The sequence below is a fragment of the Pelmatolapia mariae genome, linkage group LG1 (genome assembly GCF_036321145.2).
Source record: "Pelmatolapia mariae isolate MD_Pm_ZW linkage group LG1, Pm_UMD_F_2, whole genome shotgun sequence".
Classification (NCBI taxonomy): domain Eukaryota; kingdom Metazoa; phylum Chordata; class Actinopteri; order Cichliformes; family Cichlidae; genus Pelmatolapia; species Pelmatolapia mariae.
The window spans coordinates 7,899,464-7,912,925 of NC_086227.1; the positions used below are offsets into that span (position 1 = coordinate 7,899,464).

At 42.1% G+C, this 13,462-nt stretch overlaps 1 protein-coding gene across 2 annotated transcripts in view; it reads left to right on the top strand.

Annotated features, from left to right (window-relative positions):
• Nucleotides 1–13,462, top strand: part of nav2a (neuron navigator 2a) — a 99,756-nt gene that overhangs the window by 39,991 nt on the left and 46,303 nt on the right. The window contains exons 7-8 of one of the 2 annotated variants that reach the window (XM_063471029.1): nt 2,440–2,573; nt 10,319–11,549. In XM_063471029.1, the coding sequence (XP_063327099.1) occupies nt 2,440–2,573; nt 10,319–11,549 (1,365 nt within the window). Of the gene's footprint in view, nt 1–2,439; nt 2,574–5,702; nt 5,783–10,318; nt 11,550–13,462 lie in introns of those variants that run through there. The other variant, XM_063471038.1, reaches the window with a different exon arrangement.

Genomic DNA, 13,462 nt, shown 5'->3' on the forward strand with positions numbered 1-13,462 from the left:
CTCCAGGCTCCATTTTCAGAAGGCCCTGTCTCTCTGGCAGCGTGCCTCATTTGGCAGGCCTGCTTAATGGGCTGTAGAAGACCTTTAGATAACCCTTAAGTAAATGTGTGCGTGCTTGTGTGTGTGTGCGTGTGTGCTCCTGCAATCCCCCATATAATATGACATTAATAATTAACACAGAGGAATCTGTGGCAGGTCTGTAATGAGACATGTTATATTTATCTTTGGTCTTACTAATTTTCTTTTTCAGTTACATTAGCCTCCTTATAGCATGCAGCATCATATGATGTGATAACGCACCTTGAAATTTAATGTACCATTTAGTTTTGCATGCTGCCCCATCCCAGAATTTGTTTGCATTGCACCTGCCCGGATACAGCACCTGACCAAACTAAAGAAATGCCCCCCTCTTCTGGTCAGCATGTGCAACTACAATTATTCTACATCATTTATCAAAACACTTTTTAAACTCTTTTTTAAAAAATTGATTGATCTTAATTAAGATTTAAATGACTCTCTGGCAGCATCTGATAGAAAATTTTAAAAGATTTTAAAGATGTGAATTGTTTATATTAATGCTAGCTGCTAATATTGCGGTGAGAGGTCTATTTTTCTTTGTTTTGGAATAAAAATTATTGTTAACTCAGTGTTAACATACTGAGTTAACAGCAAAACTTGGTGCTTTTGAACATAATGAGTGTGGAAGAATATAAGTGAAGAGAAGAATTGCTGTACAATTTAGTGTAAGCAGACTGTTTTTTGAAGGGTTTTCTTTTGGTAAGTTGGTTGTATCCAAGTAATGATGTGCTGTTAGCACTAGTACTTCATTTTGAGAAATATTTAAGTACTTTTCTTTGTCTGCATTGCACTTTTAAAAGTGTAGAAAGAGAAAGATTTGCGAAGTAGATTTATTCTGGAATTTCTTTTCACACTATAGCCCATATTAAAATTTAAATTTAAGAAAAAAGTGTTGCTTGTTTTTGTTTTTTTAATGTAACCACTAGATTGAATTACTTCCTGACAGACTCAGTCCAGTGGGGGAAGGTAGTAGACTTGCTGGCCCTGCTATAATTGAAATGATTTTAGACTACTCTAGCCTAAATAATGTGGTTAAAGCTATTACCTTGCCACGGCTGGATAAATAGTGGTCACTCAAAGTGAATGGCAAGACGGAAATGAGAGTTTCTATAATGCACACGAGAGCTGAGTGAGACTGCTGTAATCTGCTTATCAAGTATCCGCCTCAGTCCCAAGATGGTGATGATGTCGCCAATGGTCAATTAGCATTTCATTAGCAGTCTGTGTGCCACAGCCTGTTAGATTCCAACTCACCTTATAGATTGGCTTGCAAAATGAAATCAAGGTGTCATAACTTCCACCAAAGCTTATCTACAGTCTAATCCATGTGGGGAAAATAAGGAGGAGCACATGTAATCTGAGCTCATAGTTCTCCCAGGACCCGCTCTCAGTCTGACTGTCCACTCTGCTGCAAGCTTATCTGTCTCCATTAGCCTGGTGTAGGTGTACCCTGGGGGTGGGTCGCCGCAACGCTGCAAGAAAAGCAAACAAAAGCTAAGTTTAAAACTAAAGCTGCAATTTTAAATAGAAAACTACACATGTCAGGAATAGGTTTGGAAAAATGCCTTGTTAGAAAGGAGCCTAAAATAGTATGAAGCATTTAGAAAGACATGAAGAGGAGGGCAGTCCTATTGTGGTTACTGTAGCAATGAGGTTGAGGTATATTTGACCTTCTGGAAAGCAAACAGAGACCACTTCCCCCAGGAAATCAATACATTAGGTCAACAAGTTCATATTACAAATTAACCATGGATGTTGAGGTCCTCTACAGCCTATTGAGGGTGGTACATCAGCTTCAGTGCACATCATCACAGAGGCACGGTATAGAAAACAAAGCACGCTTGTGCAGATTTCTTTTTAAAACTCATCCTTTGTGGCAAATTGCACTCCCCTAAACAGTGAAGCATGTTTGTGTAGCACTTTCCTTTATTAAACTATTAACTATACTTAATTAATTTTGAAACTATATTAATTTTATCACTAGTTTCAAAACAAACAGAAGAAGTATGCTACTAGGATATTTTGGTATTTGCAGAATGTGGTTTTCTCTTTCAGAAATGTGATTTGTTCTACAACTGCCACTTACCCTTCTAATGTGTTTGGTTTAATCACATAAAATGCTTGGTCTAATAAATCTAATTATATTATACCCTCCCATCTTAGTTTACAGTCTGTTGCCTAGTTGTGTGCTTGTGTTATAGGCTTGCATTGACATAATGTGTCTCGGTAATGTGTGGGGGAAAATAAAACTGCTTTAGATTCATAAACTCGTGTTTGTCATAAAGCAGCTAACTTTTTTGGCCTGTTTATTCCCTCTTTTTTCTGCCTTGCTTTCTTCCTTTTCTTCTATCTATTCATCAGACTTCCTGGCCCCACAACAAGGGTGTCCACTGCTGGCAGTGACATCCCGCCGAGAGGCTCGGTCAGTGCTGCTGGGAACAGACGGAGCCAGGGCTTCAGTGACAAAACCAAAGCCAACTCACACCTGAACAAAGGTAAGCCAGAGATACAGATACAAATGGGTGCACACTGACATCTTCAGGTTGAATCTTGGATGTTGGCAAATCCCGTTAGCATGTCATCATGACATGTGTGCAAGTTTAGAGGAAGAGAAAGTAAAATTAGAGGACAGGCAGTAGCCTTGCAGCTGTAAAAAGTCTTAATGCTGTGTTTAGGATGATTTTATGGTGAATCCTTTGGGTGCTTTTTTGTTTTTGTGGGGAAAATGCAAGTTAGCTGTGCTGCTTTGAGGCTAATAGAGGATTAAAAACCATGCCAGTAATGCTTGGCCCTCAGCACGCAGTGCAGCACAGAAACAACTGTGTCTTTTAAAGAGAACAGCAACAAAGAACATAAAATCCAGAATCACATAATGACTATATGCTCACCACCTTTGGAATCAGTCTGAACATTAATGTTGCATTTTTAAAGGATGTGGAGGTTGTTCTCAGTTTGCTGTTGTTGATGCTGAATTGAATCTCAGGCTGTCCTGTGTAGTGTCTTTAAGGAAACGTGTCTTTGAAACTCTGTTCCATTACTCTTAATGTGTGGTTTCATGTAATATGAGTTAAATGTCATTGTGACCTCCATTTGCACAGACTGTATTCATCCTCACAAATGGAAAGGTCACTCAAGGTGTGGACCATTTAGAGCACTGCTCTCTACCTTTTTCCAACCTGCACAACTCAAGTGCAACAGCACAGTGAACCCTTTAGGACTTGCGAGAGGTGTTCGCCTCAGCACAAGAAGGTCCTGGCTTTGAATGGACCAGTCAGCTGGGTGGTGTGGAGGTTACATGTTCCCTGTGACTGTGTGGGTTCCGTATGGGTTCTCTGGATTCCTCTCACAGTCGCAGACGCTGTGAATGTAACAGTGTGAATAGTTGTCTGTCTTTTTGTGATGGCCCTGCGATAGACTGGCGACCCAGTCAGGGTGTGCCTCGGCTTTTGTCCTATCACAGTTGGGCTCCAGCACCTAACACCCCCCCCCCCCCCCCAACCCTCCCCCCCAACAGCTGCAGCACTGAGCTAAAAAGATCTTCGTCTCGATGCATTCTCAATCATCCAGGAAAGTAAATCTCCAAAAGTTGATTCTGTTCATCTGGACGTAGCGTTTTGTGGGAGAAACGTTTCGTCACTCATCCAAGTGACTTCTTCAGTCTCAGCTGACTGCAGGTTTCCCCAAATCTTATAAACAGTACATTTGCTAAAAAGAGTTATGAAGGGATGGATCCAAGTATTATTTTAGAGAAATAAAGTTCTGAATGAGAACGTTGGCAAACAGTTCAGTTGCTCTTCGTAAATCATTGTGCCTTTTCTTGTTTAGGAACATCAGGACCAGCTCATCATCACTTTATGTCAACTTCAATTTTTTCAGTGTGTTTTCGGTTTTTGTTTGTTTGTTTTTTAAAACATTTTTTTTTTTACAAAATCATAACACATGTGACGTGTATGTTTGCTACACAATAACATCCAAAAAATGTGTTTTTCGGGACACATTTAATGTATGAAGGTCTGAAGAACAGTGCAGGTATTCTAGGCAAAACAGTGTCATGTGTCCTCCACTCATGAGGCCTACGCTCTTGCCTAATCCAGATGGAGTGTTTCCACTAGTGGGACCCCATTTGATGGGGACTGTCTTCTTTTGTCTGCTTTATGTGAGAAAGAGAAGCAGTGGACAATGCCCCAATCAGATCCTCTCAGCATTGCATGGAGTGCTACTGTGAAGAATATGGATGGACATGAAGATCTCTGGACACCTGGAATACCTCCTCCCACCTGATTCCTTTAAGATTAAGCGGTTATGTTGAACACTGTAATTCAAACAAGGTGGGAAAGTACAAGCAGTGTGGGAGTTTAGTAGATCCAAGAACAGAGTTGTTCACTGTGATAATTTTCCTTTGGAGTCAGAACTGTATTCACACCATATTCTTCCACGGTGCTCTGACCCAGTTTAACCGCTCTACACTGTTCTGAAGCTTACAAACTCTGGGTGTTTGGCAGTACGTTTGGTTAGACCAGTGTGGAAATAGTTTCTGTCACCACTCAATGGGCCAGAGCTTTATATAGACTTTGTTAGTGTTCACAGTCTAAACTCATTACCCTGCATTAGACAGAGAATTCTGACTGCCCAGAGAAAGACAGGGCAGAAGAGTAAGGGGAGAAAAAAAAGTGTGTGTGTGTGTGTGTGTGTGTGAGAGAGAGAGAGAGGGAGCTGGAGAGGGACTGTTGTCTGTTTAAACAGTCACAAATTAACTGGGACCAACGCTGTGAGAAGCACTGTGGGGCATTTATTCTGATGCTCGGCTCCATTCGAGATGAGTGAGTTTATTAGTGTAGACTGCAGGGAGATTTGTCGGTTTGTGTGAGTGTAAAATTACCATGATTTGGAAAAAAACAACAACAGAATTTTGGGGAAATGTCCTTAAATTTGTTGATTAAATACACTTCATAACATGAAATCCTATTAGTGCTCATAGTGGGATTTCCAGTAGACACATTTGTCAATGACTTCATTGGAAGTATTTCCAAATAGCTGGATTTGGTGGAAAGAGTGTAATTTTTTTAGGCATCTTCAAAGGGACTTGAGCACCAACAGCAATTCTGCTAGAAGGCACAATCCAACCCATAGCTAATGAAAAAGCACGTGAAGATTAGATTTTATAAAAATCATCAGATACAGGGAGGTCAGGATGATCGGGGGGAGCTACGTTGGCACACAGCATTGACTTGAAAGTAACTGCAAGATGTGTGAAGTAGCTGTGATAATTTGCATGAAAACAATTGGCTCTTAATGCTCAGCTGGTATCCTGACAGCTGATATATAAAGCTCTGAGTCTGAAGCATAGATGCGTCAGCTGATGCCAGATATAAGCTATTTGCAGTATACTCTGGGTGAAATAAATGAGCACTGAAACCAGAAAAAGTACGAGCTTGCATGTCTTTCTAGGTTTGTGTGTTTGGGGCAGCAGGCCATATGATTGTCAGCAGGTAGCATGAGAAATACTGGTCAACCCCCTTCCAGGTTCCTCTTGGCCTGTTGTTGCTAAGCCCCTCCTCCTGCTGGAGGACCCACCACACTCCTCCTCCCCTCCTCCCCTCTAGATCTGTGGCCATGGTTTAGAACTCTTCCCTGATCTCTCATCCATCTCTTCCTCTCCTCTACTTCTTTCTCTGATGTCCTGGATGTCTGCAGCACCAGTGAGGTTTGTCATCTTTCACTTGTCGATTACGTCTAATAGGCTAGAGTTACAGAGGAAGAATTCGAGTTTTGCATTGAATCTTTGATTGTTGCTGCCTAAAATGTATTTCTTTTCAATAGCGCAGAAAGCAAAGGGTTTTCCTACTGTTTAATAAGCCAATTTCTTGCTCCTTTAATGTGAAATTATTGTAGATTACCTTTCCTCTTCTTACCAATTTGTCATTGAACTAAAAGCTGCTAGTAAGTATACTACACATGAAGTTATTTGTGCTTATTGCTCCTCGAGGTTCAGATAGTTACAGAAACACCTGCAGCTTCTTTTCAGAGGCCAGATCTGGTCTGTGTCAAAGGCTCTGATGCCAAAATAGAATTATGTTACTGGATGGCTGTACAATAAGCAAACACAAGTGCCTTAATATAAGGTGACAGAGTCTGGGTGTTCGCCGAGTGACACATAGCAGAGAGACAGAAAGAGTGTGGGACACCTATGGTTGTGTGTTTCTGTATGTGTGTGTTTCTGTTGCCCATGTGTCTCTTGGATTGTGTGTTGTATATGTGGCTGGTGCCCCTGCTGAATGAATAGCCTGCTGATGAGCTGTAGCGTCACTGTTTGAGTGTATTCATGTGGAGAAACTTTAAAAAGTTTCAGTCACCACACAAAAGCCGGCTGTCCCTCTCACTTTTTTGAGCACAATGACTGAGGAGCAAGAGAGAGCAGGCTTCTCAAATGTGAACACGATGAGCAGCCAAACACCTGCAGCCTCAAACTCTGTGCCAGATTTTTACATATTAAATGTCTCTGAAGGTGTCAGTGCATTGAATAAATCTAACCAGTCAGGGAGAACTGACACCGCAGGTTTGGTTCAGCACAAAGATGGTTTTACTCTGGCTACATGTGAGGGTAACTTGTGCATAAGTGTGACATTTTCAGGTCAGTAATATGGTTGTTGACCGATTGAGAGCTTAATGTCTTGTTATCAGGGCAACCGCAAGGAGCAAGGAGGGTTTGTGATGTCTAAACATTGTTAGCTGATGTACACTTTTATACATTTTGTGCATGAAATCTATCTTACATCCATGCGGACTGTGCATTGTCATAGGCTCAGTGATTTCACTGTTTATAGATGCTTAGCAGAACACAGCTAGATCAGGTGGCTCAAGCGCTTGCTCCTAGGGGCCTGCCTGGGGCTCATCTGATTGTTGGGGCTTCTCTGGATTATTGTAGGGTCTTTACTAGGGCAGGGCAATATGGCCATAAATATTTATCAGGTTATACATACACAATGCAGCACAGTACGTATTACTCCGTGAGACTCCTGACTACGGTAGCCGTAATGCTCTGACAATCCATCAAGGGGTGTGGCTTTCGTACTTTAGCAAAGTCGTACTAAAAGATTTTTTGACAGATTTTTGAGTGCCGTGTACCACATAAAATCAGTTCGGTAATAACGGTAATAAAAACGGCCCGCTAGCATGCTCTACCAAAAAATGTGCTTTGGTGTGTATCTGACGGACGAAAGCCAAACCAGTTCCACACCACTGAAGTTGGACCATTTTGACAAACCAGTTCTGGTTCATCTGTTTCATACAACGATCCGCTTTCGCCTTTCTCATTCTCCATCACCACCATGCTTTTTCCGCCATGTGCGTATGAAAACAAAGGTACTGCGGATGCGCGTTTTACCTATATTTTATCGCGATATTTAATTTTCTTGCCTAACATTATACTGGTATTACCGTGAACGGTATGATATGGCCCAGCCCTAGTCTTTGCCTTGCAAAGGCAAGGACTACAAAGGCCTTTTTTTTCTATTTTAAATCATGCTTTTTATTTGTTTTTGTTTTTTAATGTCTCTGTAAAGCACTTTGAATCACCTTGCTGTTGAATTGTGCTATATAAATAAACTTGCCTTGCCTTGCCTTGCCTTACAATATAAAGCACCTTGAGGTAGGTAAATTGAATTCTAATATATACACACACAGACATGAGTGTGGCACTCCATGAAATAAAAACTGAATTTGAAAATTACCACTTCAGCTCATTCCCGAAATTATTTGATGTAATCAAGATGCTGACCCAGAAACAGACTCGTAGAGACCGAGGCAGATTTTTTTGGCAGACAGGAAGTAGGAGGGTGGTCTGTGATCCTTGTCCCTTTGGGCTGTGCTCTTCTGTCATTTTCTGCTTTTTATTTTAACCACCAATGCTTGCAGTAATTAAGCAGTTAAGCCATGAGTACTCAAATTCTTTCAACATGTTTCCTCAAGTAGTCAGCTCAGCCAGAACAGTAAAGGGACGGCAATGAGAAGATTTAATTCCTGGACTTGGCCGGAGGCTACACAGGGGTCATAGGGTCAGTGACCCACACAGTGGGCCACGTTAAAACAATTATGTGATTATTTTTGAGGTGAAACTGCTTCCTCAAGTGCAAAAACTCCACCGCTACATGAGAACAACATAATTTGCATGTCTTCCTGTTAATTTATCATGATTGGTTCAGATTTGGACCAATTGAAAGTGATGCATACAGAACATAAAAGTCATCAGCGTTCGCTTACACATGAAGATGACATTTGCAGACATTTCTAGATTAATGGAAAGCTGTGTAGGTGTGACAGAGGATGAGGTCTTTACACCCTCTTGTGGTCACTTCATTAAGTATACAAGTGGCAGTTTTGATTTTTATTCATAGAGGAAACTCTTTATTCTTTCACTGGTATTTATTTTGCGTGTGACTGATTTATGTTTTTAATTTCAACAGCCTTTCCAGGAATTGGGTCCCAAGCTTCTTTTAAGTTGAGATTGTGTTGCAACAGTGTCTAAGTTCATCACGCTAGTGTCACGTCTGACCCAACCCGTTGAAGATTGACTGCTTTCCTTCACCCCTGACAACCTAACTGGAGCGTGTAAGCCCCGGTCACTGGGTCCAATCTTGTCAGTGACCAGCTGACCCATTGTCCAGAGCCTTTCCTTTCTTTTTTTTTTCCCCAACAAAAATCCGAGCTGACCCCATTCTTGGATACTACCGACCCTCCTGCTGGCCTATATCAAAGCTCCACTCATCTCAAACCTGCAGTGTCAATCCCCTTTATTCTCTTTGCAGTCCCCGTAATCACAGCAGGTCCCCCTCTCATTCAGCCGCTACCAATTGGAAGCCAGCTATTAGCAACCTGACCCACTTTGCTGATTGCTAACTACTAGCACATCTAATTGGGCCCTAATCACTTCCTAATGGCTGCATTGTTTCAGGCTGCTCTCACTAAATGCTAAATAGGGGTAGAAAGAAGAAGCAGTGAGTGGCCGCCTATTTGCATTTAGGGCATGAAAGGTGCTATAAAATGAAATAATCACACAGGACTAGTGTTTAATAAATTCTGACATAATGAGACCATAAGAATAACTTATGTAGTAAGTGAGTTAACATAGCTGTGTGAATTGATCAGAATACCAAGTTATCTGTATTGATTTTCATGTGTAATTGTTCCTCTGAATAGAAAAAAAATGTATTGGCATGCATTTGGAGTTTGAAATGTGTTTTCTCTTGTCTCGTCTAATGAAAAACACTTGTAATAAAAAGTAAACTCAGGAGGTTTTAGGGGTTTGTAGATGAAGAAGGACAACAGAGCAGCTGCACTATCTTTGAATTAATGTGTCACTTTTTGTGTTTGTGTCTAAGAAGTAAGCGGAGTGTGTTACAGCTAAAGTGCGATGATTCATTGCACCCAGTGCTCCCTGCACTGGCCCTCTCTCTCTCTCTCTCTCGCTGGCCGTTGGTGTTTGAATATTCAAATGTTGCTGGTCTGAGCTCCATGCTGTTAGTAGCCCTGCTGTGCGTACACACTGAGATCTTGAGCAGCACTCAGAATACTTGGGGGTTTTTTTTGTTTATTTTTATATGGGTGGTGACTTATACCTGAATTTTCAGCTCTTGCGTTGCTTCTCCAGCTCTTGGTAAGTTTGCTTGTTGAGAGTCACGTGCTGCAGATTTTCTCAGACAACTCCTTAATGAATGATGGATCTGTAGCAGGAACATGTTTGTAAAAAAAGTACTTTCTGTTCTGTTCATTTCTAATTCAAACCATATTTTTTCGTCTTGTTTCTCAGTTTAATATACAGGGGAGTGGTGTAACTAGACAGTGTTTTCTTTGTTAAGCATAGGGACCATGACCAAAATAAGTCCATATAAGTCCATGCCTTATAAGTGCAGCAGCACTGCTTCTTGACTAGGCCTTCTTGGCAAGACTTAAAAGCACTTGAGTATGGCCCTCATTGTTTTTATAAACAGTTTGTGATGGGTTCCTCTCGTTGTTAGTGCTAAGGGGTTTTTAACAGTTTTGGTGGTTAGTCCAGAGAAAAGTAATGGCATGTTTGGTTATATCAACACAGGCCACCTTCAGGGCTTATAAGGTAACTCTGTGTGGGGTCAAAGAAGCTTCTGTTTTTCCTTGTGTCCTTCAGATTCTTCGTCTGCCTGAATTTAGTATCTAAGCTTTACCTCCCTTCTTTATTGTTTAATAAATTGTCTCTTTTCTGGTACAGATTCCTCAGAGGGCCTGACCTCACAACCTTCGGTGATGACTGAGCATGCTCCATCATCTGCAGTGTCTGTCAGCTCCTCCACCAGCATCCCTGCCACTACCTCTACCCTGATTCCTCCCTTGTCCTCATCCTCCTCTTCCACAGCTATTCCCCAGCCCAACAGCAAGCCCTGGAGGGGCAAGTCAGCAAGCTCCAAGCACACCTCTTCTAATTCCTCCTCCTCGACGAGCCCCCCCTCATCTGCCATGCAGTCTGTCAAGCAGGAGAAGGACACTTCCTGTAAGACTGCTCTGACGAATGAAACTCCTCCTAAGGTGGTAACTCAAAAGTCAATGCTGGAGAAGCTTAAACTCTTCAACAGTAAAGGAGGCTCCAAGTCGTCCTCCATCTCTTCCTCCAATGGGGTAGGGCCCCAGACTGATAATGCTGCACCAACCAGGCAGCTTGGAGCGGGGCAGGTGGAGAGAGCTGAGACAGGCTCCAACACCGACCCCTTAGAGGAGAATGATGGCAATGTTCGGCCGGGACTCAACGGAACCAGCAATGGGAATTCTTGTGGAGCGGCTCCCTCTTCGGGAACTACGGTTTCTACCACCGCAAGCAGCCCCAAAATAGCTCTGAGGGGCATTGCCCAGCGAACTTTCAGCAGAGCTTTGACTGCCAAGAAAGGCTCAGTCAAAGGACCTGAAAAAGATAAGGAAAAGGGGAAGGAGAAGGAGAAAGGGAAGGAGGTAGGGAAGCGCACCTCCGTCCCCGATAAAACAGAGCTGAGGGGAGAGGAGCACAAGGAGGAAGTAGTACCTGTTGCTCTGGATGCTGACACAAATAAAAGAACCTCTAAAATTGCCAGTTTCATTCCCAAGGGAGGTAAAGTGGCCAAAAAAGAGAGTTCCACCCCTGCACAAAGCGGAATACCAAAGCCAGGAGGCAAACCCACAGGAGCTGGTGGTAAAGCTTCTTCAGTGAAGGAAGCAGGGGAGAGGCCTCGGAGCATGCGGTTAGGAGGGGGTCTCGCCATGCACCGTGGCCCCCTGGACAGAGACAGGGACAGCAGACACTCCAGCTCTACCTCCAGCCTGGCCTCCACAGAAGGAAAGACCAGCACCGCCCCTGTGGCAGGTGGTGGCACTACGCAGAGCACAGCCAGCAACACGGTCAGCGTGCAGCTACCTCAGACGCAACAGCACCATAGCCACCCCAACACAGCCACTGTTGCACCTTTCATGTACAGGTAAGATTGCACTTTCTTGGAGTAGCTTGTCTAAAGTATGTGGTAGTGAATCTCAGTTTCACCTGCCTATATCACCTATATGCAATAATGAAAGCAAGTAATGATAATTTATAGTCAAACACTATATATATAAAAAAAAATATCTCTCTCTCTCTATATATATATATATAGATATGTATATATGTATGTGTGTGTGTGTCTGTGTGTATATATGTATATATATATATATATATATATATATATATACATACACACACACATACATACATATATGTTACACTGTTAGAAAAGTAAAAAGAAACAAAATGAAGCTAGGCCTCATAAAACAATAGTATTAAAACACTGCTCATACAGTATGTTGCATATTCATTCTGTTGTATATGTGATCATGTTTCAGAACTTATTCCACATGTTTGAATGAATATGAATCGGTGTATAACCTGGCTCTATGTTTCCAGGGCTGTGTAAGATTATAAAAAAATGGAGTGTAGCCTGCAAGCTAGTTCAGACAGGCAGCTTGAGTTGCATTGCGTCATACACTCTAACATGCCTCACTTTGATTACATCGTGTACCAGATACGCCTTCACAATTTGGCGATCCATTTAAGCTGCAAACTTTCCAATCTTCCCCCCCGACAGAAAGCGCTGTCCTGTATTACACATGCTGTTTGAACCTCTCCACCACTCTAGCGTCCACATGTAGGTTCTCAGAGTGATGTTTACTTAGCCCTCCTCAGTTTTATGTGTAACATATTTGCAGGGGGGCTTGAAACCAAACTATTAACTGGACAGCGTGTGTGTACTATGTCCTGTCTGCCATCCCTTCACCCCAATTGGTCGTGGCAGATGGAAACCCCTGCCTGAGCCTGGTTCTCCTGGAGGTTTCTTTCTGTTAAAAGGGAGATTTCCTTCTCACTGTTACCAAATGCTTGTTCACAGGCGGTCATCTGATTGTTGGGTTTTTTTTTTTTGTATTATCATAGGGCCTTTACTTTATTCAGGCAATTCTCGTTGTGATTTGGCGCTATATAAATAAAATTGGATTGGATTGGATTGGTTTTTTTCACCAAATACCTGTTATGGAAAGTGCAAAGTTGTGTTTGAGTATTTGTCCATCTCTAAATTGTTAACCAGTAATCTTTAATATGTTCAGGTTCTTATATATTGCCTGCCTGTTTGTACACGTGCATCTGGGCAAATATGTGTAGATGTTGTGCGCCCCTGACCTCTGTCCTTGTCGCAGTGTGATAAGGAAGGAGGTCCCTCATGCGCTCAATAAGTCTTTTCTAACAACCACTCATTAACTTCCTGATGCTTCCTGTGCTGCTGCCCTTTCTCCCTGTGTACATTCTGACCTATAGTTAACAACCCCACCTCCAAAAAAATGCCTCCATTATCAGCACTTTGAAACTTCCTCTTTTGCTGTCAGGTACCATTACCAGCAGGATTATACCGCCTCCACCTGTCAGAAAGATTATGTTTGAAAGTAAATTAGAAGAATTAAAAACATACGATCAATGCAGATGACCATTAACTTAAAACAAAGCACACTCTGTAGAAATTAGTTCAAGGAAAAGATATGGAAATAAGCTAAAGTTTAACCCTGTATTAGGTTGGTTAGTCAGAAGGTCGAGAAGAGTTTCCATGCTGCCATTCTCTGTACAACAGTGTGAGTCTGAAGCAGTCAGTGGTTTTCATTGTCTGGTACACAGAGCGAGTAGTCAACAAGGACAAAGTCTGGAATCGGGCAAAGACCGCAGGCTGCATATGAGCGAAGCTTTCGAATGTCATCATTTCAAAACACTACCAGTGGTTCAGCTGTATCGATTTATCCTTCAAAGGCAAACTTTTCTGGTGTGTGGGGATTAGCAGGCATTCATTTCGGACTACAGTCACAAGACTTGAAACACAGC